This window comes from Daucus carota, chromosome 8 (assembly GCF_001625215.2).
Source record: "Daucus carota subsp. sativus chromosome 8, DH1 v3.0, whole genome shotgun sequence".
Classification (NCBI taxonomy): Eukaryota; Viridiplantae; Streptophyta; class Magnoliopsida; order Apiales; family Apiaceae; genus Daucus; species Daucus carota.
The window spans coordinates 30,385,293-30,411,743 of NC_030388.2; the positions used below are offsets into that span (position 1 = coordinate 30,385,293).

General features: G+C 35.1%; 4 protein-coding genes across 9 annotated transcripts; 2 read left to right on the forward strand and 2 right to left on the reverse strand.

The window, feature by feature from the left end:
- LOC108199576 (ATP synthase subunit beta, mitochondrial) lies at positions 1-3,887 on the reverse strand. The gene is made up of 9 exons (XM_017367461.2): positions 3,334-3,887; positions 2,624-2,699; positions 2,441-2,529; positions 2,220-2,337; positions 2,033-2,136; positions 1,782-1,940; positions 1,463-1,687; positions 1,066-1,377; positions 1-443 (listed from the first exon to the last, which is right to left on the reverse strand). The coding sequence occupies exons 1-9, from the start codon at positions 3,811-3,813 to the stop codon at positions 321-323; spliced, it is 1,686 nt and encodes a 561-aa protein (XP_017222950.1). The 5' UTR covers positions 3,814-3,887; the 3' UTR covers positions 1-320.
- Positions 3,888-8,365: 4,478 nt separating this feature from the next.
- On the forward strand, positions 8,366-10,186 carry LOC108198530 (palmitoyl-acyl carrier protein thioesterase, chloroplastic). The gene is made up of 6 exons (XM_017366286.2): positions 8,366-8,742; positions 8,888-9,021; positions 9,114-9,227; positions 9,328-9,496; positions 9,604-9,672; positions 9,762-10,186. Exons 1-6 carry the CDS (start codon positions 8,377-8,379, stop codon positions 10,029-10,031), a joined length of 1,122 nt encoding a protein of 373 aa, XP_017221775.1. The 5' UTR covers positions 8,366-8,376; the 3' UTR covers positions 10,032-10,186.
- A 3,583-nt stretch (positions 10,187-13,769) lies between these two features.
- LOC108197664 (DNA replication complex GINS protein PSF3) lies at positions 13,770-18,705 on the reverse strand. Of its 6 annotated transcripts, XM_017365349.2 has the most exons (9): positions 18,563-18,672; positions 17,879-18,013; positions 17,370-17,464; positions 15,874-15,949; positions 15,700-15,771; positions 15,517-15,617; positions 15,217-15,309; positions 14,081-14,217; positions 13,770-14,007 (listed from the first exon to the last, which is right to left on the reverse strand). In XM_017365349.2, the coding sequence occupies exons 4-9, from the start codon at positions 15,916-15,918 to the stop codon at positions 13,898-13,900; spliced, it is 558 nt and encodes a 185-aa protein (XP_017220838.1). In that variant the 5' UTR covers positions 15,919-15,949; positions 17,370-17,464; positions 17,879-18,013; positions 18,563-18,672; the 3' UTR covers positions 13,770-13,897. The 6 variants fall into 6 exon arrangements, with proteins under 6 accessions (XP_017220838.1, XP_017220836.1, XP_017220837.1 ...); XM_017365347.2 differs by lacking the exon at positions 17,879-18,013 and having other exon boundaries at positions 18,563-18,699; XM_017365348.2 differs by lacking the exon at positions 17,879-18,013 and having other exon boundaries at positions 17,370-17,499; positions 18,563-18,690.
- Positions 18,706-24,645: 5,940 nt separating this feature from the next.
- LOC108198659 (E3 ubiquitin-protein ligase RHA2A) lies at positions 24,646-25,388 on the forward strand. The gene has a single exon (XM_017366434.2). It carries the CDS (start codon positions 24,786-24,788, stop codon positions 25,212-25,214), a length of 429 nt encoding a protein of 142 aa, XP_017221923.1. The 5' UTR covers positions 24,646-24,785; the 3' UTR covers positions 25,215-25,388.
- The last annotated feature ends 1,063 nt before the right edge of the window (positions 25,389-26,451 follow it).

Genomic DNA, 26,451 nt, shown 5'->3' on the forward strand with positions numbered 1-26,451 from the left:
TTGAATTTCAACAAGAGATTTCATAAATAGGTGTTCAATATGGAGAAAGTAACACTTGGATGAAAATATACAGGTCCACCATCATTCCCTTATTGTGAAACAATGAAACATAAAGGGGCTTTCCTATGGGTGGTATTCAACTCTGTTGCTCTCTAGTGCTCAGGTACAATCTTGTAAAAGGACAAAAGACACAAAGCAAAATCCCAACACAGTTGGTTTTCGAAAAAAAAAATTAAACTCCAGGCACTTGCATAGCCAACATTCAGCAAAATATTATTTTCGCAATTATCTAGATATAAAAGAAGTCAGGTGTCATTTGTCTAAGAAGCAGAGGCAGCATTTTCCTGGGCTATCTTCTCTGCCTTGGCCATAACTTCTTCAATACCTCCAACCATATAGAAAGATTGTTCTGATAGATCATCGAACTTCCCGTCCAAAACTCCCTGAAACAAACATGAGGCAACAAAACATTAAACATCATAAACATAAACAAGTAGAGCTTGCACATACTAAATCTGTTGTACATGCAAAGGATATACGAAGGCACCCCGAGAGAGTCCCGGTGTCTATAAAAGTATGAATAAGCAGGAGATCTACTTTTGAACACAGGTCCATTGATAAACTTGCAGTAATGCTGTAAGCAAGGGAAGAATATAATACTACATGATGTGCATTAAAACATGTAACAAACCCTTTATGATGGAAATGGTCAATAACCGAGTTACCGAGTACCACTTCCTTTTTCCATTATAAACATTACAATCCTCTTATTGTCTATTTATCTCTAATGAAATCACTTTTTTTTTTGTCCGTGTATCATTTCCACCTCCAGAACAACATGATACAACAAAACGTGAGCATACATCGAAATTAGTATGTCCTCTCTTGTGTACTTGACCCACCAAGGATATTTAGGCTCGATTACTGTGCTACTGGCAACAGGAAGTTACTTCTTACATTCTACTCAGCTAGGTGTAACATCTCCCCATCATAACAAGGCATTTACAGAGGAATTACTTATTTAAAAAGAACCAATTAAACAACCATTAAATAAATAACAATCACCTGGAAGCTGGTAATGCTTTCTTTCAACTCCACATATTTGCCCGGGGCACCAGTGAAGACTTCTGCAACATGGAAGGGCTGACTCAAAAACCTTTGAATTTTACGAGCACGAGCAACAGTCAACTTGTCATCTTCACTAAGCTCATCCATTCCCAGAATGGCAATAATATCCTGCAGATTCTTGTAGTTCTGAAGAACCTTCTGTACTCCACGAGCAGTATTGTAATGTTCCTCTCCCAAAATATGAGGTGAGAGCATGCGAGATGTAGAGTCAAGGGGGTCAACAGCTGGATAGATACCCAGCTCAGAGATCTGTTAAGAAAATTGTCAACTTCAGTATAAATTTCTAATAAGAAGTACCTAGTAAGTCAACATAAGGGAGACAGGAAGTGCAAACCTGACGGGACAAGACAGTTGTGGCATCCAAGTGAGCAAATGTTGTTGCAGGAGCAGGATCTGTCAAATCATCAGCAGGCACATATATAGCTTGGACAGAAGTAATGGAACCTTTCTTAGTTGTAGTAATACGCTCCTGAAGACCTCCAAGATCAGTGGCCAAAGTTGGTTGATAACCGACAGCAGATGGGATACGACCAAGCAAAGCAGACACTTCAGAATTAGCCTGCAAGAAAATGAGACAAAGAAAAACCATATAGAACATTATTAAGATGCTACTGTAATCAAAATTCCAAAATTCTCATAGCAGGGTACAGTACCTGAGTGAAACGGAAAATGTTGTCAATAAACAAAAGCACATCTTGACCTTCAGCATCTCTGAAGTGTTCAGCAACAGTCAAACCAGTAAGACCAACACGAGCACGAGCACCTGGGGGCTCATTCATTTGACCGTAGACAAGAGCACATTTGCTCTCACTCTGATTTAACACAAGTAATTGAGTACAGTTTACTAGGTCTGAAACTAGTAGGAAACAATGAGTGATAAAAAATAAACTGAAGTAAAACTAACCTGCTTCTCTCCTAGCTTGATGACACCACTTTCAATCATTTCTCTGTACAAGTCGTTGCCCTCTCTGGTACGCTCTCCAACACCAGCAAACACAGAGAAACCACCTGCACAAAGAATATAAGTAAAGATGGGTAAGAAAAACATTAGACTCTATAGAACTTCTATAAGAATTTGAACAAGATCGTACCATGAGCTTTTGCGACGTTGTTAATAAGTTCCATAATAAGCACGGTCTTTCCCACGCCAGCACCACCAAACAAACCAATCTTTCCTCCTCTTTGGTATGGTGCTAACAGATCAACAACCTATAATTGAGCATCTCATTAGGCTTATACATGTGTATACCTGGACAATAACATTATAAGTGTTCACCCCCCCTCACCAAATAAAAAGTCCAATATAAATTACCTTGATACCAGTGACAAGAATTTGTTGTTCTGTTGCTTGCTCAACAAAAGCAGGGGCTTCTCTGTGGATAGGCAAGGAGTGGTCGGTCTCTGTTGCAGTAGAAAAATATAACACACGTGAGATTTTTTTTCGAATTGGACTTTATTAAGCCATTTGTTTGTAAAAATGAGATAGTTCACTTACTGATATCGCCTCTATGGTCAATCGGTTCCCCGATAACATTCATAATACGACCAAGAGTAGCTCTCCCAACAGGAACCTGTAACAGTACAAAATAAATTAACAGGGTAAATCACTATAAAGAAACTAACATGATAAGTTCTTCTCTTTGCCAAATATTTAGTCTCAAATGTCAGCAACAATAGGAATTGAGAACTATGAACGACATCATAATATAGCTGAATATGCAATATACAAACATATATTACACTTAAAATAAAACAAAGTAATCATGTGAAGACTTGGCAATCCTCCTGCATTTGAACAATACATTCGTAAACAATATATGTACATTACATCTCAAATCTTTGCCATTTCTAATCAATTATATTTAAATACATCGAACTCGGTAAATATCCAGTATTCAAAACATTTCTAATCAAGACACTAAAAATATATTAAAACACACACATATCAATACATACAACAAATTCAGTAAATCATCCACTTACAGACTTACAATCACACAAGATTCAATAGTCAAAACATTTCAAATCAGTAATCGAGCAACAATATAACACAGAAGTATTTCTATCTACCTATAAATACACAATTCAGGAGATCCGCAAGTTCACAATCTACAAAATCTAATAATCGACATTTTTTATCAGCATAAATACGATAAATCAACAATTACATATATCTAAACTCGAAAAATGTGATCCAAAGCTTACGGTAATAGGAGATCCGGTATTGAGCACGCGTTGACCTCTGACAAGACCTTCCGTACCGTCCATAGCAATCGTCCTCACCATATTCTCCCCCAAATGCTGCGCAACTTCGAGAACCAAGCGGATCGAGTTGTCCATCACCTCCAGCGCCGTCAAAATCGGCGGCAATCCGTCGTCGAATCGGACATCGACGACTGCTCCGATGACCTGGCATACCTGACCGATGGCGCCAGCGCCGGTGAACTCGTCGGTGATCTTTCCGCCACCGGGAGAGGATTTGGGAGAGGCGGAGACGGTGGGGGAGGAGGCGGGGGGAGCGGCGGCTTCGGTGGAGTAGGTAGCGGCGCGTGGGAAGAGAGTGGAGGCGGGGGAGAGTCTGCGAGTGGTAAAGCGGGAGGTGGGGGTGGAGGAGAGGGAGGGCTTGGAGGTGGATTTGGAGAGAGATGAGCGGAGGAGAGAGGCGAGAAGTCGCCGAGAAGACATAGCGGCGAGAGAGATGAGAGAGAGAGAGACAGAGATGTGTGTGTTAGGGTTTGAAATGCGATTGACCAGGAGGATGTGTCTTAATTTATCCGCAGGAGTAAGAGTTTGTCTTTTTCACTTTTTTTACTGTGGTAAGAAATATGGAATATTTTCTTCATTCTTCTTTCTTTTTTTTTGCTTTTTTGAGTAATATAATTTATTGGCTTTTAGGATAACTAAGCGGGAATGCTAAGAGGAAAAAAAAAAAAAAACAGTTTTCTTTTTGTCGAAAAGCAATAATGACAATTGTGTTATGGTCAATAACTCAATTAAAAAATGATTGGCATGGTATAAAATCCCAAACAATAATTTCTGATTTTTCGATAAGTACAAAGCATTTTGTATATCAATTATCAATTATTATCAATTATTATATATAAAAGCACGAGTTATGTGTATGTTTGAGTAATAAAAGGAATAGATTAAATTCTCAATCTGATCAAAAAGAGGAAAAGATTTATATTAATATGTTGTCTGATTATGGAGGTATGTTTTAATATGTCCTGGGTCATTTATTATTTTGGAAAAAAGTTTACATTGATTCAGTACTATTAATTAATATGCATGATTACTACTACTGCAATTTAAATAAAAATTTGATACTAATGATATTCCAATATAAAATTTCAATAATCAGACTTTCAAAATTTTGGTCAATATCCTCCTTAATCTGTTAATTGAAAATTTTCAAAATCTTATTTTTACAAATAATATAAGTTCAGCTCGAACTTTTTCTGCTCAAAGTCTAAAAATTCAAGTTCGAATATTGTAATAAGTTGTTGCCTTACAATCAAATATTTTAGTGCAGTGTCCCTGGGAGGTAGGAAATGCTGCTAGAAAACAAATGAAATGAATGCAGCCAATGCATGAGGTGAGATCAAGAAACCGCCCAAACCGCATAAATCGTCCGCACCGCACCAAACCGCACCACAAAATGTGGTTTTTAATTTTCATGGTGCGGTTGTGGTTTGAATTTTTCACAAACCGCACGGTGCGGTGCGGGTTGCGGTTTGACATAATCCTAGTGCGGTTCAAACCGCACCGCAGCGCAATAATATATACATATATAAAAATGTATTATCTTATCAATCTCTTATTACTATTATACCAAATTTGTATGAAATGATTATATTATTATAATATGTCTCTTAGTATTCATATTTATTATCATATTTACACTTTTGTTTGTATTATTTTTGTCGTTGTTGTAGCTCTGAAATGATAAATATCATATTTTCATTTTTCACGACAGTGGTCTCATGTGGTCATATTCTAGCTAGCCTATGATAAGGTTGTTTCTGAAGTTTTCTTCTGTCGAGCTGTTCCTCATTTTACTTTAGTTTTGGTACTCTAGTGTTTGCTTCTCGGAAGACTAGGAATTAGCCAAGCGCCGCAGAATGATTTTGCATAACTTGTTGCATAACGTGTTGCAGCCAGATGATCGTGCATGCTCAACTCGAAAAGTGGTGAACAGAGGCTTGATGATAACTTAACTGCATTGCATCTAGTCTGCAAATCTGCAAGCAGAAATGCTAGAAAAGAGAGTGCCACCAGATATTATCACTAATGTTTTTGTTGATGGTCTTTGTAAGATAAGAAATCTGGAACAAGACGAACAAGTTAGTGAGCTGTTGCGAAAATGGTTGCTATCTGCCTTCGAGTCCTTTAATCCTTTTGAACTATGTGAAGAAATGAATACCAGATACCTTGAATGCATACCTCTCAGTAATGATGTTGAAGCTCAGGCTAAAACAATGCATGAACCATTGGGGAACTCTCTTGTTCTAAATTTTCGATTGTTTTATGGCATTGTAGTGTGTTAGGCCATTAAGAAATTTGATGGGCCAGTGGTGTTGTTAAGTAACCAATTCTCCAAGAACCTCAACCTCAAGGTGTTGGGAGGAGGGTTTACTAGGCGAGCCTGAGCTCTGATACCATGTTAAGTAATCAATTTTCCCAAAACCTCAAGATGTTGGGAGGAGGGCTTACCAGGAATCAGGATCATATTATATTAAATATCATGCCACTCCTGAAGCTGCTCTGTAGATTGAGTTGTCTAGATACCGGCAAAATTTCTTCATTTCAAATTCTTTTGACATACTAATTCTTCTCTAGCTTTTTCTCATCTTCTATTGCCAAAATATAACTGTGACTACTTTTTTTATAAGCTCAGGTAGTAAGAACTTGAAAAAATGTACTGTATTCTTCCATCATATTGCTTGTACTCCTCTCTTTTCGTTTAAATTTGTACAGGTGTTTCGACATGTTCAGAGTGGCCTGATCAAAGAGGGGATGTCTTTAAATATACTCCATAGTGGCTCTATAGACTGATGTAGCACCTCATCCAAGAATTCGATGCATGTGACCAACCAGAACCACACATTCTTGAGTGTAAGTTGCCATTACTGATGATTTATCTATACAAGTGAAAATGTTGACATGATTCTCCCTTTAAAGTATGAGCATCTCCTTTATCTGGGAACTTGCCAAATTATTTATGTGCTCTCTCAAAATAATTTTGGAAGTGATTCTTGTGAAATTCTGTCAGTCCATCATATGATACTCATGGACCTTCAAATGTTGACAGAACTCGAAACTGTAAGTCATGACAGAAAGCCTCCAGTCCAGAAGTGGATAGAAAAAGAAAAAAAAAGGATGGATACTGCATTATTGTATATTTAGTAAAATCAAATGTTCCCTACATAATGATTCCTTCAAGCACTCAGCATAACAATTTTTCGTTTAGGCATAACGCTATTTTATGGCTTCTTGATTTACCGGTATGGTTCTAGCACTGTACCTGCAAAAATCATGATGATTCTCAAGGCCACGGGCTCTGGAAATTCCCGTCTTTCTTGACGTCTGTCTGTTGGAGAGATCTGTAGTGTGTCTGTGTCTTCTTGTAAGCTGTATCAGTCTCACCTGTGAACTTATCAGGATTGAGTCTCTTGTTCTTCTCATCTCCTTCTGCTTATCTCCGTCCGCACTTCGTTTAACATGCACATACTACCTGGGGTACTTGTTCACTTCTTAGATATCATCCACAGTTTCGACAAAATAGTAGCAGCAAGTATGAGTTATTTTTGTCTGGGCTTGTTCTGTATACCATCCAGAACACAAGCAATACAATAGTAAAGTTAATGTATCAGCATCAAATTTTCACATATTTCCGCCATTGTCTTCCGTAATCCTTTCCATCTAGATGCTCCAATCATGTCACAATCTTTGAAAACAAATTTAACTTCTATGATCCTCGGAAGTATATACAAACTCTAGAGTCTCCTGTACGTTGACAATACAAGAATCTGGACTATTTTTTACATATAAAGTAGATGATCTTGAATTCAGAACTTTTAGTTTACAAGATTCTGCAATTGTTATAATAACACCAGAGATATTGCATAGGAATGCTCGTTTATGAGTAGGGAATTGAGCTTTCGAATATCTAACTTTCACATCAGAAGAACATTCACACCGAGGAATGAAATATAAGTTTTAATAAAGAATTGTCGCCTTTTTTAATTCAACGTCCTTTCTCTGCATTGGTACCATAGTTCTTGGATGATCTTAGTTGTCTTGTAGCCTTGATCTATACAAATTCTTCTAGGTGTGCTTTGTTTTACTTCCTAGGCATCGATGTTCTTTCAACTCCTCAAAACCTATGAAAATAATATCAGATTCTTCTGTGATCAGCAAGAGAATCAATACATTTGTAAGAAAAGGTGAAAGCTCAATATTATTCAATTAAATTGATCATTATATGAATTTAATTATTTAAGTATCTCTCCGTAGTTTCAATTTGCAGTCCTATATTTGGGTTTCCAGAACTTTTTCTCCAGCAGCACGTGTTCATCGAGGGTAAACTGAGAGCCTGAACTACATAAGAACTAGTAGAGGTTGTATTCTTTGCACGACAGCACGGTTAGTCTACAGACTACAACAAATAAATGAGAACTGACTTAACTTCTATAGTCTGTTCGCGGTCAATATTTTTTGGCACCAGATAGTTTTTACATTCTGAGTTTCCTCAAATAGTTGAAGGGTAAATTTTTTTTAGTTCAGATTGTAGCATGCAGATTCCGATCTACGACTCTAGGGATAATCCTGGATACATGCATGTCAAATTAATGGATTTACTAGTGGTAGTTTTAGCAAGTTTACAAACTTAAGAACAGCATAAAATCAAAACAAGGTGTCAATACATCATAACCAATGTCCTGTTTGTTTGTTTGTTTGTTTGTTCATAGCTACTGAAACATAAAAAAATTTCAGCTAAATTACATAAAACTAGAAATTACACATTCAGTTTTTGTTATTGCTGATTCATATATTTAGTCTTTTAAATGTCATGCAGCCAATAGTTGTCTTCTTCGATCTCATGTCGATTAGAACTAAAACAGCTTGACAAGTCATCAAACACAAAGTTCCAATATTTGTTTCTTGGATGTGTCATTAAAGGAGTATAAATACAATGGAGTACACCAAGCTCATTTTCATTCTTTTCTCTCTGCAGTAAGAGAAGAAATGGCTTCTGCTTTTGTCTCTTATCATGCTTGCTATAATATCAGTTACTCTTTAGCTAAAGACATTCACTACTTGAGCAAATTGAAACTGCCAAAATTTAATATCCGCGGAAATGGCAGTACGTCTGCTGTTACAAAGATCAGAGCCTCAACTGTATCCACTGTTCCTCATGTCATTGAAAATGTGGACATGGATTTGAAACAGACACGCCAGAATATTCCAACCACGAAACAGTTTGTGGATCCTCATCGTCAAGGCAGCATTATTGAGAACGGGGTAAGATATAGACAGTTGGTGGTTATTCGGTCTTATGAAGTTGGACCTGACAAAACTGCAACATTAGAGAGCATCCTTAACCTTCTTCAGGTAAACAGTTATTTTTTCGCTTCTGTTCTAATGTTCAGATTCACCTGAACAAGTAGTTACAGATACTATTTAGTTGTTCCAATTTTGTTACACAAAATGTGATTGCATAAATAATTATTCTTGTTTGTAACTGATAATTATGCAGGAAACAGCACTAAATCATGTCTGGATGTCAGGACTATTGGGCGACGGATTTGGTGCCACACATGGAATGGTAAGAAATGATCTCATGTGGGTTGTCTCAAGACTGCAGTTACAAGTGGAGGATTATCCAATATGGTACCAAAATTTTAAACACGCAATTTTAATGTTCCGAAAGATGATTGAAAGACAAGGTCTAGATAAGTAGTGCATATGCTTCTTTTGTGCAGGGGAGAGGTCTTACAACTTGACACCTGGGTTGGAGCATCAGGGAAAAATGGGATGCGAAGAGACTGGGAACTTAGATCACAGGCCACAGGCGTTGTATTTGCTCGGGCGACAAGGTAATAACATGTGTGTCAAGATATAATCTTATTCATTCACTACTGTCTTGAGAGATTTAGTACATCACTTCCAATTAAGTAATGGTGCGACGTTGAGCAGTACATGGGTAATGATGAACAAGAGAACTAGGCGCCTCTCTAAAATGCCCGATGAAGTGAGGGCGGAGTTATCACCATGGTTCATAGAGAAGCAAGCAATAATGGAAGACACTCCTGAAAAGATGAAGAAGTTGGATGACACTGCAAAACATGGCACTTCAAGCTTGAAGGTAAACTATCTTAAAGTGGATTCAGAGTTTATGACAAGAACTCATGTGTTAATATGCATGAAACTGTAAGGAAATGCATGCTGATAATTCTGTTTTATTATCTACAGGCAAAGAGGAGTGACTTGGACATGAACCACCATGTAAATAATGTGAAGTATGTGGGATGGATGCTCGAGGTAAAAAAAAAAAAACATCAAACGAGTCTAATGTAAGATAATTTTTGAAAAAAACCAAAGCTGAAACTATTATGTTTTTCATTCTGCAGACAATGCCTGACGAGTTTATGGAGCAGTACCAGCTGTGCAATATAATTCTGGAATACAGAAAAGAATGCGGAAGTTCAGATATAGTTCAATCACTTTCTGAACCTGATGAAGAAAACAGAACAACTGATGAAAGCTTGAGATCCTTAAACGGGATGCAGATAAAGTATACACATCTTCTGCAAACAAAAGGAGAAGTTAAGAACGAAGAGATTGTTAGAGGAAGGACTACATGGAGGAAAAAGCATTCCAAAATGCCATTTCCTATGTAGTGAATTGTGTGTGATTTAGTTTCGTAGGTTGATTCATAACTAATTGAACAGCTCTTATTAATTTCCAGAAAGGCCTTGACAATCGAGGTTTTCTGGTTCAAGATATGCTGCCATTCTGGTTCCTAATCGTATAAAAATCAAATTTTAATGTGTCATGACTTATTAATGAAATGCCAACCAAGATTTGTGGCATAATATAAAAATCAGAAAGGGAAACCTTTTTGAGAGAAGAGAATTTCCCACTGAAATCTATTCATTGAAATGCCAGACCAAGATAATTGTCATAATCAAATGCAAGCAGTCTGATACTTTAGCCGTCTGCCTGGCCTGAAGTGGAATTGCATTGCAGCTATTAAAAAGTCAGCGATGAAGTCTTGTAGCACGTCTCTTGCAGATAATACTCCATACTATGACAGTACTCGGACAAAGGCATGTAGCCGTCATTTCCACGGTCTCACCTGTAACAACTAACAAGATGTGTTAAGTGACCAATTCTCCTAAAACTTCAAGGTGTTAGGAGAAGAACTTACCAGGATCATATTGTATTCTAAAATTCCCCCTCACTCGAAAGCCCATTTTTGGGTCGAGAGCTCTGTTACCATATTAAGTGACCAGTTTTCCTAAAACTTTAAGATTCCATACTGCAAATGGTTTGAAAAGTAATGCATTCACAGATAAAGGATGCAATAACAAAGCAGCTCTTGCAGAAAGGTTGCAGTCAATGGTTATTCTTTAGTCTTCTTTATGACGAGGCTCATACAAGAGGCCGAATGGATTCATTTAAATCTGCAATGAGGAACAAATGAACAGCTTTTTCTGGGATTTCTTGCAGTCAGAGCATGTACGTGCAACCCCTGCATTTTTTGAGTAAACATAAGCTGTCAGTGTAACATTCCACATGGGCACAGTGGTTAGATAAAGAGTATTTGGTCTCTTTATAACTACAAACGTTAATCGGTTAGATAAACACTATTTGATTTCTTATAACTTAAAACAAATAAATAATATATACCAATTTGCTTACTCCCTCAGTATCGGTCAATTCTTTACGTTTCCCTTTTTGGGGTGTACCATCTAATTCTTTATATTTTAAAACTTATCAAATATAAAATATAGGTCCCACTACTTCTTCGTTTTTTTTTCACTACTACATTAAAAATGAATAAGTCTCACCACTTCACCCACATTTGTTTCTCTTTTCCACTAATTTATACATATTTCGTAAACTCCATGTCCAATCCATTCGATAAGAAATTGTGGGAACGGAAGGAGTATCATATTTTAGACATGTGATGGGTCCTCGAGTCGTAAATATTTTTGTGCATACACGGGGACCATCGTTACTCAAATTAGAGCGTATAAAAATCTGTCATTTAACTCAAAAGTGGTTTTTTGCATAGACCATCGTTACTCAAATTAGAGCGTATAAAAATCTGTCATTTAACTTAAAAGTAGGTTGTCAGTGTATATGAACACGCATCAGAAAATCCGATATTTAATTATGATATATTAAGATAGAATGTATCTTTTATTCAAATCGAGAGATATCTAAATTTACTTTCACTAATCTATGGCATCCAGATCATGAACAAAATATTCTTTTACTACATCACTCCATTCTGTCAACCCCCGTTTACCCATTTTTCCTCCCAACAATCTCGACCACCATGTCGAAATTCTATATTTTCCTCGCAACATTCATAATTCTCACTTTTTTCTCCGCAAAAATCAAATCAGAATCCACTTCACTTCGGCTCTCTCTCACCAATGCCACTGTCAACCGCCCCTGCGGTCCAGTCGCAGCTACTGCCGTCAACTGCCCCGTCAGCTGCTTCCGAACCGACCCCGTTTGCGGTGCGGACGGTGTGACCTACTGGTGCGGTTGTGCTGACGCTGAGTGCGCTGGCGCTCAGGTCGCCAAAATAGGATTCTGCGAGATTGGAGACGGTGTTAACGGGACGATTTCGGGTCAAGCTCTTCTGCTGGTTCACATAGTGTGGCTCATTTTACTTGGTTTCTTCGTTGTGTTTGGGCATCTATGAGAATTATAGCATCTGCATTGCCATATTTGTTTCGAGTTAATGAGGATATTAATTTGGTATGATCTTCTATATTTTCTCGTATACTTATTGTGCTTTACAGTCTGTGCATGCATAAATAGAAGTTTTGGATTTTGCGGATACTTTTAATTACTTACCTTTTAACTTCCACCAGAAAGTAGTTGAAAATTGTAAATAATAGTATCAATTAAGTAAACTTGCTTCTCTAGTGTATCTCATCAGATACTACTATATACTTTTATTTTTCCACGTTACGGTAAATTTATATTTATTATGTATGATACAAGCTTAGGATTGTTTCTAGTTAAAGTGTATTATATAAATTATAAATTTTAGTGGATTGATTTTATACAGATTTTAGATAAAATGATACAAAGTTAATATAAAGAATTTGGGATTTAAACACTGTATTTTACATTTTATTGATTTTGGTGAGATTTTAAGAAAAAACTAAAATATACTGAACAATCCACAAAATCCATAAGTTCAAAAATATCCATCAACATTTGACAATCATTAGATTTTAAATAATGTCAATGGTATACAATCACATTTTTAAGTGTAATTTAGAATCCTGGTTGAATATTACTAGATTTTGTAATATTTTTTAAATTCTTGGTTGAATATTTCAGAATTCTAATACATTTTTCAAAATTCGAATTAAATACATCTAGATTTTATAAATGAAAAAAATCCTTGAAAATCACAATTGAATGCATCCACTTGGACTTATAAGTCATAAGTGTTTTATTTATCCCATTTATGTAAAAAAATTATAAGTAGTTTTCGACTTATAAGTCAGAATATGAGAAGTTGAAAATCCTAATTTTTTTGGTGATTTTTTTTTAAATGTAATTTTATAAAAATGTAATGGACACTTCAAAAGTTAATTTCTGATATTTTTGATTATTATATTAATAATTTTTATACCCGATAATATGTAAATATAAAAAAAGGCCCAAACAGATAAAATAAAAACTATTTTTCATTTATAAATATTTTTTCACTTATAAGTATTAATTTATTTTTTTTAAATAAGCCAAAAGCCGTTTAGACGCATGTAAGGACATCCTATTCTATATTCAAGAAAAACAGAAAATAAACAAGAGGAACTACATTCGATTCTATATACGGATATACCAGTAGAGCAATAATCAAATTCACTGATTTAAAGAAGCAAAAAATAAGCTAATTGCTAATCCCTTGATATTAAAGAATAATAAAACACAAAAAGAAAGTTTATGTATTTGTGATCACTTTAATTCTTGAGCAATCTTGCAAGTAGTTTATAACCATTCTGGTGCTAACTACATACCTGCATAGTCCAGATTCCATAATCTTCACAAGTCTTCTTATTATCATCTATTTTAAAAATAACCACCCTCTCGAATCCGATCCGATCCCCTACTCATTCTTCCTCTCTTTCTTATTCTGAACTGTCCATATATGAAACCCTTGTGTGCAAGTTCAAGCATACAGAAGCGAACGCAACTCTCGAACTACATGTAAATGCACTAGGTATAAAAATGTACTAATCTTTCAGTCTTCTTAGTTGCTTAAACATTAAAGAAAGCAGTGATTTGTTATTGTAGGACTACGGACAAACAAGATATTCAGGTTGCATGCCATCTGTGCACGAGAGACATACTATCTTAAGTTTTTCATTGAAACAAGCAAATTAAATTCATGTTAACCTGCATAATAATCTTCAGGAGGATGATGTAACCAACAACGGCAGTAAAAGCCAATAAATCTTCTGTATATAGTTACAATTTAAAATTAACTCTCTTAGCTGGTGCTGGTTACCTACTCAGCCGGCTTTCGTTTCCTCCCAAGTACAGAAGCTTTCTGAAATCTTGGGCCGCCCACACGCCATTTCTTAAATGCAACGGCAGAAGATTGAGCTGCCTTGTACACTTCATGGTGAAAATCACTTATGTTATAATGTTAATTGAGAAGATTAAAAGTAAAATTAGTTTTAAATCTTACGTTTGATTTCTTCTTCTGTTAGAAGGCTTAAGAATGTCGGAGCCACTGCAAATGCTGTATGAGCTTTGATCAGTACTTCCTTGTACCTGGTTCTAAATGCGATCAAGAGAACAAGTCCTATGGTTTTATCACCAACTCTGTCCATAGCAAGAAGAAAATTAGTCAGAAACAAATGTCCGCTAAGTAACAAACATTAGAAGTGAAGTTAAATTGTAAGCACCCACGTTTGTATATCAATTTCATAATCAAGAAAGCAATAAAAGAATTCAGATGCAGATACAAATGCTTCTTAACATAATATTTTATCAAATCCAATCATACACTTAAGATAATAGTAATGTTTTAATGAATAAAATGATGTCTTTGATAGGTTCAGTTAAGTATATTCTCAAAGAACATATGACAATACAAGATATGAAACCTATGATAAATTAAGTCTGTAAGTCCTCAATCCAAAAGCAGAGTGTCGGACCCATGACCTTAGCTTTGACTACAGGACGTGTATTTGTTATGATTTATAAGTTGTTAATTACTTGCTTCATGCCTCTTTCGTACTGCCAAGAAACCCAGTAATATGGACAGGTTTTAAGCGATTTTGCAGCTTGTTGCTCGAAGCCTCGAAAACCATATATACACATTGTATATAGTACATACATGGACCACGCAACTCAAATTTCGAACTTAGCCGGATATACTGTAATTGTGTTGACTTGTACCATATACACCTATGAGAAATATGGCCAGTTTAGAGGATTTTGAATAAGATTCCGAATAAACATTTCAACTTCTTTTACCAAACATCACTTGAACTCCACCAGATCAGCATAAGACTGCCTTTTTCATCAATCGTAATGAAATCTCTTCTCTAATTTTACAGCACAAATTTGAGCATCGTAATGACTGATGATTTGTCAAAGTAATACTTTCATAAATTTTTGGTGGCTTTCTACCTTCTTCCACAAAAGATACCAAAACCCCTTAACATTATAACAAAACCAAGAGAATATGGAACCTAAATATTTCCTATGAACAGAGTTTGTAAACAGTAGTTATGCGGTCTAGCGTAACCATCTTCTAAATCTTATTAAGTTCAAGAGCATCTATAGCTAAAAAGGAACAACTATAAGAGAACTCACAATGGTGCAATCTTGTATCCTAATTCATAAAAATATGGACAACGGCTCCTTAAATCCACATGCGCAGCATCAGCATCAATTTCCTCACGTGTTCTGGCAAAGAACGAACCTTTTAAAAGCATATCAACATGACAAATTAAAGTAATCACACTTCCACACGAACACACAAAGAATAACTACTCAAAACTAGAGTCCAGCAAATATAGACATCAGAACAGAATACCTATAAAGCATACTACTCTAGTATCTAATAGAAATTATTACACATCAATATTAAATTCACAGCTTTGAAGCATTTACCTTTTATTGAAACAAGGGGGAACATTAACTGTCACTGCTTGCCTCAAGTGTAGTTCCCGAGCAAGCCAAAATGGTAGCTCTACTTTTGAACCTGGCTCTACCTTATATCAAGAAACCCCATGTGATATCAAATAGTGTACTCACAAGAATTATTTGTCGACTAAAACAGCCTCAGAGCATTACCTTGTTCGTGTCGTCGGTAGAATCAAAAAGGCCAACTCCGTTTGTAGCTTCACGGAAAATAGCTGGTACAAGCTGCATGCAAGTGCCAATTCTCTTCAAAACATTGGGTCGCACCTTCTACAGAACTAATATTTAATAATGAGAACTTTAAGAGAACAAACAGGTGGTTCTAACCTCATCTTCGGCCAGAATATCATCAATGTCAAAATAGTTAGTCATCTTTGGTTAACCTGTGAGTTCTTACCCTGTCCTGCTTTGCAAAAACATGAAGCAATTTATAATTACAGCAATCAGTGACTGCCAAAATTACTACCAATTTATAATCAATTAATTTTCGTTACTAATAGGGGTGTGCATTCGGTTATATCCGAACCGAACCCAATTTTGTTCGGTTAACCGAAACCGAATTAGCAGAAAAATCACTACTGAAATGTATTAGGTTTTTAACCTGAACCGAAATAATACCGAAAACCGAAATTTAAAAGAATTTTAAAATAAAATGCCAAAATTGCAAAAAAGAAATCAGAAACTTGAAGTTTACAATCAGAAATCTGAATACAAAATTTAAAATATTAAAGTTCACATGCCAACACATTCAAGTTTACAGCCTAAACAAGTAACAGAAAATACAACGTGAAACACCAGACCACTGAATCCAAAGAGGTTGTTAAAAGTGGCCATCAAATGTGGCTATAAGTCTGTATGAAAGTAAGACATGAATTAAAAAAAAAAATTGTCTTGCTAACTGCTCATGTCTTGCTATGTTTTATGACGAGAAGCCTCAAAACTGCTATCATTTTGATACTGTAGGAAGCTTGCAAGGTTCAAATAATGGGAATGACTTTGTTTCGTACATAAAGGTCTCGAGGAACGGAGGCAATGGGATAGATTCTGGAGGGGATAGAGGCGGCAAAAAGAAAGTTCCCTAAAGAAGCAGAAGAGGATAATTTCTTAGAAAACATATCTGAGATGCCAATACGTTTTAGTCACAAAGAAGCTGAAGTTAGTAGTATTGGTAGCATAATAGCATTCATCATCTCCACCTGGTGAGGCTGAAAGGCTTTTGCACAGAAGGTGCCCACAGGCTCCTGGTTTTTGAATACATGGCAAATGGTTCACTGGAAAGATAGATCTTTAAGAAAAATAAAGGAGATTTGTTGGATTGGGCACGAGGGGTTACCTTGCACCAGAGTGGATCACAAACTATGCAATATCAGAAAAGAGTGATGTTTATAGTTATGGAATGGTATTGCTTGAGATTATCAGTGGTAGAAAAAACTATGAAAAATGCCATTTTCTTTACCATGTGATCATGTTTAAAAAACAAGAGGACAGAATTCCCAAATAATATACAAAGACTATTAGAGACAGTGTTGAACAGATCTAATGATTATTGCATAAAACATAAATAGATCAATTAAAACATAGATTAAGCCATCTTCCATCCATCGACAAGACATGAACAAAATAGTATTAAGCCACTGCCCAGTGCACACTGACCTACTGTCAAAAGACTCAAAACTCAACAATATAATCAACAATTCAAAATCAAAAATCCCTAAGAGTCTAACTGTCTAAGACCCTAACTGTGAAATAGCCTCAAAAATCAAATAGAATCGAATGTAACTGTGTATTAAAATCAAAAATCGAGTAATCAATTAGGGATTTACCTCAATCGAATCGAATGGAGACTGATAGGGGAATCGAAGCTGTGGTCGTGTGTCTATGTTTAAGCTGTGTGTATAATCGAAGCTGTGTGTTTAAGCTGTGACAGAGCGTGTGTATCTGTCAGATTATCACCTATCGGTAAAGAGAAACTGAGAAAGAGAGTAGACAGTAAAGTACATGTTTTATACTTTATTATAAATAATAGTAATCATTCATACTTATAAGAAATTCGGTTATTAATTCGATTTTTGGGTTAACTCCGAATTACTGAAAAACCGAATTTCACAAATTTTACTACCGAAAACCAAGCCGAAATATAAAGTTTGGTTAACTGAACCGAAATTTTTTCAATTATTCGGTACAATTATTGGTTAACTGAACCGAATGCACACCCCTAGATACTAGATACCGGTGTTGTTTCTAGGGGTTGGGTTGGGGGGCTTCCAGATTACTTTCCCTGCAATTCCAACCTCAAACATTACAAAACATATCGGATGCTATAGATGAGCACATTTTACTACTATAAGGAGCTAAGTCCCTGCATTAATAATAGGATCCGCGCTTCTGCCACCCAATCGTTGCATCCTTTCGTCATGTTCTTTTTAGATCAAATCCAATCTTTCTTTCACATCCTTGCTCTAATGCTCTGAAACATGACAATCTACATTTCTAATATCTATACAAACTGCCAGCATATTAGCACGCGAAAACACATCATCTAAATTCAAATAATTGAATCATCGCTAACACCGATCCTACAGATGTAACAACTGAACAACAATTTCACTCTAATCTCCATAATCTAAATTAAACCCGACTTAATTTAACATTCGATGAAATTCAAAAAAATAAAAATCCTATTCCCACTACCGCACATTTCCCGTAAACAACCGTAGCATAAAAAATATGCCCCTCTTTAATCACCAAACATCATTGAGAGTTCGAGCATGAGTGAAGGCATATATGCACGTGACTATTTAAATTTCTCGTAATTGACCTCATCCAAACAAAACACTACATTTCAATAAACAAAATTATAGTATAATCACATTATAAAGCAAGAAATTTAAATTTCAATTAAGCACATACCACATATCTCAACTAGCAATTAACACATTACAATAAAGAACATAAGCGATATTGTAAGAAAATAGAGTGATACAAAATGAGATTGCTTGTATGTTGAGTCAATTACCTGATAGAGTTGAAAGAGGGAGAATTTGGTGCCCTAATTTTGGCGGGTCGGCAAGATTGAGATGGGTCCGGATTTAAACCCGAGCTTCTTCAATGGTTGAGTTTAGTTTTTTATGTTTTGATTGAGGAGCGGGAAATATAGGCGCTCAAAATGTTCAGGGTTTTGTTAATTTTTTGACAAAATTAAAAATTCATTGGATTTTTTGATATCATTACTTTATTTGTTTATATATATGTTAATAAAGTTCATTTAATTTTTCACATACATGGTAATAAAATATATATAAACTTTATTTGTTTATATATATGGTAATAAAGTCTATTTAATTTCTTACATGTCATTTTGATAATTAAATCTAATAAAAATGATTTCAGATAATAAAAGAAATTGTATAATTGAAATTATTGCAACAAGTTAAATAAAGTAGATATTTGAATAATATATATAAAAGTATAAATTATATTTTGTATTAAAATACATGTCTAGTAATTAAAAAAAAATATTTATATTTCATTTGCAAGTGTAACACCCCAGTCCCACATCGAGTCGTGTGGAGACTTTAGTTCAGTTTATAAGCATAAGTAATACTACTAATTGCACCAGCAAATCATGATCTTTTGGGGGCCTGTGGTGGGCTTGTGGATTACCCAAGTTGTTGCAGTTGGGCCAGTTATTTGGGCTTATTTTCGGATTCGGAATTCGGGACTTGACCCGATTTTCGAAAAAGACTCGAGATTTGACCCGGGTTGTCACATATGGTATTCAGAGCAGGCTCTCGAAAGCTTGATTCGTCAAGTTGCCGGAGGTGGGGACACGAAGGCTGGTGGTATTATCCCGCAATGGACAGAGATCCGGAGGCGGGGACACGAAGCCAGCCGGTATTATCCCACAATGGCTAGAGAGGTTCGATCTGGGCCTATGGGCTATCCGTTTCGGCCTGACGAGGACGTCAGGAATTTAAGTGGGGGAGTTTGTAACACCCCAGTCCCACATCGAGTCGTGTGGAGACTTTAGTTCAGTTTATAAGCATAAGTAATACTACTAATTGCACCAACAAATCATGATCTTTTGGTGGCATGTGGTGGGCTTGTGGATTACCCAAGTTGTTGCAGTTGGGCCAGTTATTTGGGCTTATTTTCGGATTCGGAATTCGGGACTTGACCCGATTTTCGAAAAAGACTCGGGATTTGACCCGGGTTGTCACATAAAGTCATTGAGCTTTGCACGAATTTTGTTCGCTTGCTGGGCAAATAACAATCTCACATAAACTCGCTGTTCTTTCTTCTTCTGTACTTAAATTAGAAAGACACAAGTACAAGAAATGATATGATTTAGCTGGGTACAAGAATAATAAGTTTTATTATGACCGACTAAATACAAGAATTATAGATGTTGACTTGTAGTTATTGAAAATTCCTAATTTAAACAATTACTTTGACTCCCCTATTAAATATGAAAATAATATTCCTAGTCTATGACAAGGTTAGTGCAATATTGTTTTTAAAAGAATGTAATTAAGAACTCACAAGTGGTGTTAAGTAAATTATAAACTGAGTGTGGCCGGTGGATGTTCAAATCTTCTGCAACCGCCTTCAACGATGTAATTAATTCTCCTTAATCCAATTGTGTATTATACTAATCAAATTAATTAAAATCATACGTACTTGTTGATTTATATTAATAAGTTTAACTCGAGAGCATCACGATTCACGGCAGATATCTTTGAGAGTTTAAATGGCCCAGCCACCGTCCCAAACGCATCTTTTACCTGAAATTTCGACTATTTATTTACATCATGTTGTTGAGGATTAATCGGAGATTAATCAGTTAAATTGGCGTTTTTTAGAATCCTCAAAAAAATAGTTAATTTGATAATTTAAAGTTAAAAATGTACAATTAGGAAAAGATGGGAAAAAAAAAATTACTCCCTCCGTTCCAGTCATTTGTATACAAATGGTTGGGACACGGAGACCAAGAAATTGTGTAAGAAATGAGTAAAGTTAGATAAAAAGTGGGTGTAGTGGTGGGACCCATTTATATTTAATAATAGATTTGAGATAGCGGAGGAAATTAGTGGTTGTAATAGTGTTTATATCAGTACTCCCTCTGTTTTTTTTTATATGACACTTTTGACTTAGGCAGGTAACTTTAGGTGGGTTGACCGGATAGTAAAAAACATTATTTTTGATTGATTTTTTTTGTGAATTAAAATTTTGATTGTATATTTTAATTCAGAAAAAGAAAAATTCAAAAATAATACTTTTAACTATCCGGTCAAAGTACTTAAAAGTGTGTGCCAAAAAGTCAAACGTCATATATTAAAAAACAGAGGGAGTATTATAGAATGGAGATAGTGGAAGAAAGTAGTTGGTGTAATGATTTTTTATAGGGAAAATAGATTTTTTTGCCACCCAACTTATTATTTGTTTGGAAACCTATCACTGAATTATAATTTTTTTCTTTTTTGTCACTAATGTTAGGTTCGGATTTTTTTTTGTCACTGATGTTAGGTTCGGATTTGATTATTAACACTGGTGTAATAATCAAATCCGAACCTAACGTTGGTGACAAAAAAAAAATTCCGAACCTAACATTAGTGGCAAAAAAGAAAAAAATTATAGTTCAGTGGTAGGTTTCTAAACAAATAATAAGTTGGGTGGCATAAAAATCTATTTTCCCTTTTTTATATTATAAAAGTTCACTACTTTTGGAATGTATACAATTGATAGGACGTCCCAGAAAGGAAACTATATACAATTCATTGGGACGGAGGGAGTAGCATAATCATAAGGAAATGAGCGTTTGATAGATGTGTTACGTACACATTTCATGGCTAAAAGAACTGTGTACAACCCGTCACTTGCCTGGTCAAAAACTTCATACACACACTTTAATATCGAGTAATAGTATCGTAAATTACACCTGTATTTAACTTGTGGCCTGGATTAAGAGATCTTGGACGACAATTAGCTCTTCACCACAAGTTATACTCCACTTGGCTAGCTGCCGCCATGCTTTCCAATCATTCTTGAACGAAGCATAGTTTTACTCGCCCACTCATGAATATTATTTTTAATAATATATCTTTATAATATGTAGGTTTACTAATTACATACTACTTATTTTTGTATGTGAAAATTTTTGCTGATATAAATTTTTATCATCATTGATAAGACTAGAAATTTCGTGTTCTATCGAGAGACACAAAATTGTTGTGCACTGTCTAAAAACGTATATGATCCATAATTGTAGATAAAAATCGCAAAACATATCATTTTTTTAGTGTTGAACAATCTGAACAATAATCACAACTAGATAATAAATTCATAATTTGGTAACGATTTAAGATTTCTAAAAACCCGAACATTTTGTAGATTTCAAACGACTCATCATATTTAAGCTCATATTTATTCAGCTCTTTACAAAAAAAAAAAAACTCATATTTATTCAGCTAATAATCAAACTATTCGAAATCGAATAAGTATATAAGATATCACGTCCATAGAGAGTGAATGGTCCGAGTGCGGGCCCAAGAAGTTACATTGGCGAGCACATCGAAATTCGAAATATATCATTTTCAATTGCAGAAATAAACACGTTGAAAATAAAACGAATCGAATTGAAGCAAGGTACGGGGTTCGAAACGAGGTGTGTACTGCATCAGTGTAAAATATTGTCACAAGACTGCCCTCGTTTACTCTGGGTCTCCCACAAAGTTGTCTTCTACTCTTCTGGTTTGGGTGGTTTACGAGGAAATATTGCCGCCATGCTTTAAAATCATTGTTGAATGAAGCGTATATTTATGAAAAAAAGAAATAAATATTTTTTTTCTTCAAAATAATGATCATTTTAATTCAAATTATATAAATATGAACTTTTTACAAAAAAATAAGTTTTATTTTAACTATAACTTATTTGCCAAATATTACTAGAATTAGACAAATTCGAGAAAATATTGAATTGATTTTGGACGAGTGAATAAATATGAACAAGTTCAACCATTGGCGGAGCCAGGATCAAATGTATAAAGGGGCACCATAACTCTAATCACATAGTTCAGCTGGGGGCATCTGTTAATAATACATGTGGGACCCACAAAAATATAGTTGTTTTTTGAAAGTTGGAGGGGCACGAGCCCCCAGGTGCCCTAATGTGGCACCGCCACTGAGTTCAACAATGTTCTAAATTGATGTCCAAAACTCAAATTTAAGCCGTTTGAATGAAATGTATGCTCCAACAATATCCTAACAGTGTTTTGAATTACCGGCACATCCAACAAGTATCTCATTTTTAAGACGCTATTAGTCATGTTCTAAACCAATTTTCTTAATAAAATATTAATTTTTTTCTATTCCACTGTATCACTCTCCTCTTACTTTTTCACTTCGAATATCATTTTCAATTGTAGAAATCACCACGTTGAAATAAAACAAATCGAACTGAAACAGGGCACGGGTTCGAACCGCGGTTTGTACTATGCACGAGTGTAAAATATTGCGACAATACTGCTCTTGTTTACTCCCGGTCTCCAACACAGTTGTCTTCTGCTCTTCTGGTTTGGGTGGTTTCCTGGAAATGCGAGGAAACGTGACACGATAGTGTACAAATATTTACAGGCGTACATCACTAGAGCTTGACTCTTGTCACCCTGTTTCTCCACCACGTATGACGTATCACCTCTTTTCTTAACCCACCCGTCATCGATCAAACGGGCTTGTGTGACTTTTTTCAGTTAAATTGATCGTTTTAACTTTTTAATGTATTCCGATCCTTTCTCTTTTATTCACACTTTTTTCAAGTGTTTCACGTATTTTAGTTTCAAAAAAAATAAAATGTTTCACGTATTTTCGATATATAATATTTTAAAAATGTTCCTTTTTTATAAAAAACATTTAAAATAATTTATCAAATCATATAATATTTTATGAGAATACTAAAATACGTGCAAAATTTTCGTCACCCAATATAAACAATTGAGGATGTAATATATTAGGAACACTCATCACATGTCCATGTTATACAAATTTTTCTAGATACCATTTTAAACATATACTTCCTATGTTCCCTCTTACGACATTTTTAAAATTTTCATAAAATATAATTTAATAAATTATATTTTTGTGAGTAACATTTGATGTTTAAATTTTTATAAAAGGAAATGAGAAGAATATAAAGAATATATATATATATATATAATATTATTATAAACTTTAGTTGGTAAATCAAAAAACAATAATTTAGAATCTATTTCAGATTATTTTGTTGGAGCATTAGATGCCCGAAAAGGATTTTGTTAAGAACAAAATTATAGGGAGTAACATAATTATGATGTAACATTTCCGCATAAGAAACAACAAATCATAAACAGTTAAAAATCATCAAATAAACAAATGACACACACTTTGAACGCGCCCTCCGAGCATAAAACGCCAACAAAATTGACGCATAACTAAAAAATAAAAACAATAAAGAAAGGCGTTCGTCCCAACACTCCACCGCTCCCTGTATTACATACACACCACTAATCAGGTCCTCACCTCTCCTCTCATTTAATTTGTCATATTTTTTATTGTTTAATTTATTTAGATTAAAAGTTAAATTTTTATCAAAACACTTTAAAAATGGTCAATAATCTTTTTAAAAGACATAATTTCAAATTTTAATATAAATACAATTTAATTTTATATATAGGCCGTGTTTGGAAGTTAGCAGTTTGGGAAAAGTTAGAGGTTTGGGGTGAGTTAGAGGTTTGACCATTTCAATCTGCTAATAATAGTGTTTGATAGTTAGCGGATTGAAATAGAGGTTTGAACTCAAAAAACTAATTTTCAAAAAGCTACTTTTAAGAGTTTTTTGAGTTAGCGGTTTTGGTATGCGTCATAAAAAGCTAATGAAACAACTATTTATCAAACAATTTTACATGAAACCGTTAATCCAATCCGCTAATCAAAACATCTATCTCAATCAATTAGTCAGAATATATAATTCAATCCGCTAAGAGCTAACCGCTAAAGGCCATAATAATTTTGAAATAAACAATGTGGAAAAGAATGAGGGGAGAAGCAAAGTACCATAAATACACACAACACATCGATCCACAGTTCCCCATCTAAACAAAATCTCCCACGCTCTATAAACTCTACATAGCTTTACTTTACATCTCTACCTATATATACATAGGATTAGGCTACATAATTTTATTACAAAGTTAAGGAGTGGAAGCATGGGACTACAAAACCAGATGAACGATGTTTCATCGGACTCATTTCCCATCCTTATCCTCCTCCTCATCGCCAACGGCGTAGGTTATCTCCGCTCCATCCTCCTCGCTATCTTGCACTCCCTCAATCTCTCCCATGACGACTCACCACAAGGGAGTTCCTCGGGCCTGGCCGAGCAGCTGAGCCTCAACAAGATGTTCTCGTACTCGTACAATTCGAGGACAACGTTGGACGGAGCTGGCGGCGCCGACTGTGTGGTGTGTCTGAGCCGGCTCAGGAATGGGGACTGTGTGCGCAGGTTAGCGTGTAGACATGTGTTTCATAAAAAGTGTTTTGATGGGTGGCTTGATCATCTCAACTTTAGTTGTCCGTTGTGTCGGAGTTCTTTGGTCGGCGACGGGGAGCGCGTGGGAGGGAGTGGCGGCGCGTGAGGGCGGTTTTTGATGCCGTTGAGGCTTTGACTTTTTAGTTAGGTGGGTTGTTATGTTTTTTGAAGTGCTGTGAAGGCACTTTTTTTTTACTATCGTAAAACTTTTTATTTTATTTTTTGAGTTTAGTTCAAAGTTACTTGGCAATAAAGAAATTAAGAAATCACAGCTATGCCAGTTCTAGACTTCTAGTTGAATAATTCGTGGCTTTATAATATTTTGTTATTATAAAACTTTGTGAAGGCAACGTCTTTTTTGTTACTGAACAGTTCGTGACAATATTATAAACACAATATAAAATCTAGAAAAATATGTTTGAAACGAGGTCATAACCTACCAATTCAGGATTTATTAAAAATTAATAAAATTTATTTTAATATATATATGTGACTTTTAGCAATATCGGAGTATAATTACTAATTAAATCGGTAAAATATTTTTTAAAAATTTATTCATTAACTTTTAAATAATTTCAGAATTTTTGAAATACCGGCTCTAACTATAATTTCTGTGGACAAAAAATAGATGAAAAATTGATAAAATTAAAGTTCAATAATATTTGTTACTTATCTAAAAACTGCTTTATGCATATACATATATTCATAATCCATTTTGCCACTGTCCGAAACTTGCATTGGAATAATTTTGGCTTCCCGTGCTAACAAAATTTTCACTAAATCATACTCCGTGTCATATAATTTTATATATTTTTCTTCACTGTTCGACACATATTTTAATACTTTATAATATATAATTTATTTTTAAATGTTTTTCTCTAAATAAAAATTTAAAAATTAAATTATTATTCAAATTTTTTAAAAAAAATAAATTACAAAACTATATTTTACAAAATATTAAAATATGTGTCGTGTTACCGTTGCGGCGTTGCCAAATGATAAATTATTCGTAAAATATGAAACTCCCGACAAGACGGAAAGAAGAAAAAGAAAGCAAGAGACGCAGGCGCGTCATGCAGGTCAAGTAGTTAGTCGATTACGGCGAAAGAAGGGAGTTGCGAGTTGCTGAGGGTAAAGCGATGCGTCTAGGACACTAGGCTTTCCGTGATGTTGAAACATGGATTGCAACTTTAGGCACATGATGGGCCCTCAAACAGGGCTGTCATTTCTTTCCATCTTGTCTGAGTGCACCCAATAACGAATTGGACGACGTCTGCAAGGGACAGTTTGTTTCACCACTTGCGCTCCCATTCATTTACTAACTCGAGAGGCTCAACCACCCA

What these genes read in the sequence shown, in the direction of transcription:
- LOC108198530 (XM_017366286.2), top strand. Translation starts at nt 8,377, where the DNA reads ATGGCTTCTGCTTTTGTCTCTTATCATGCTTGCTATAATATCAGTTAC. An exon ending in GCATCCTTAACCTTCTTCAG is followed by an intron (nt 8,743 to 8,887) that starts GTAAACAGTTAT and finishes ATAATTATGCAG; the next exon opens with GAAACAGCACTAAATCATGT. An exon ending in ATGGCACTTCAAGCTTGAAG is followed by an intron (nt 9,497 to 9,603) that starts GTAAACTATCTT and finishes TATTATCTACAG; the next exon opens with GCAAAGAGGAGTGACTTGGA.
- LOC108197664 (XM_017365353.2), bottom strand. Translation starts at nt 15,918, where the DNA reads ATGACTAACTATTTTGACATTGATGATATTCTGGCCGAAGATGAG. An exon ending in ATATTCTGGCCGAAGATGAG is followed by an intron (nt 15,772 to 15,873) that starts GTTAGAACCACC and finishes ACTTGCATGCAG; the next exon opens with CTTGTACCAGCTATTTTCCG. An exon ending in GGATACAAGATTGCACCATT is followed by an intron (nt 14,218 to 15,216) that starts GTGAGTTCTCTT and finishes TGCTATGGACAG; the next exon opens with AGTTGGTGATAAAACCATAG.
- LOC108199576 (XM_017367461.2), bottom strand. Translation starts at nt 3,813, where the DNA reads ATGTCTTCTCGGCGACTTCTCGCCTCTCTCCTCCGCTCATCTCTCTCC. An exon ending in ATACCGGATCTCCTATTACC is followed by an intron (nt 2,700 to 3,333) that starts GTAAGCTTTGGA and finishes GTACTGTTACAG; the next exon opens with GTTCCTGTTGGGAGAGCTAC. An exon ending in AAAGCATTACCAGCTTCCAG is followed by an intron (nt 444 to 1,065) that starts GTGATTGTTATT and finishes TGTTTGTTTCAG; the next exon opens with GGAGTTTTGGACGGGAAGTT.
- LOC108198659 (XM_017366434.2), top strand. Translation starts at nt 24,786, where the DNA reads ATGGGACTACAAAACCAGATGAACGATGTTTCATCGGACTCATTTCCC.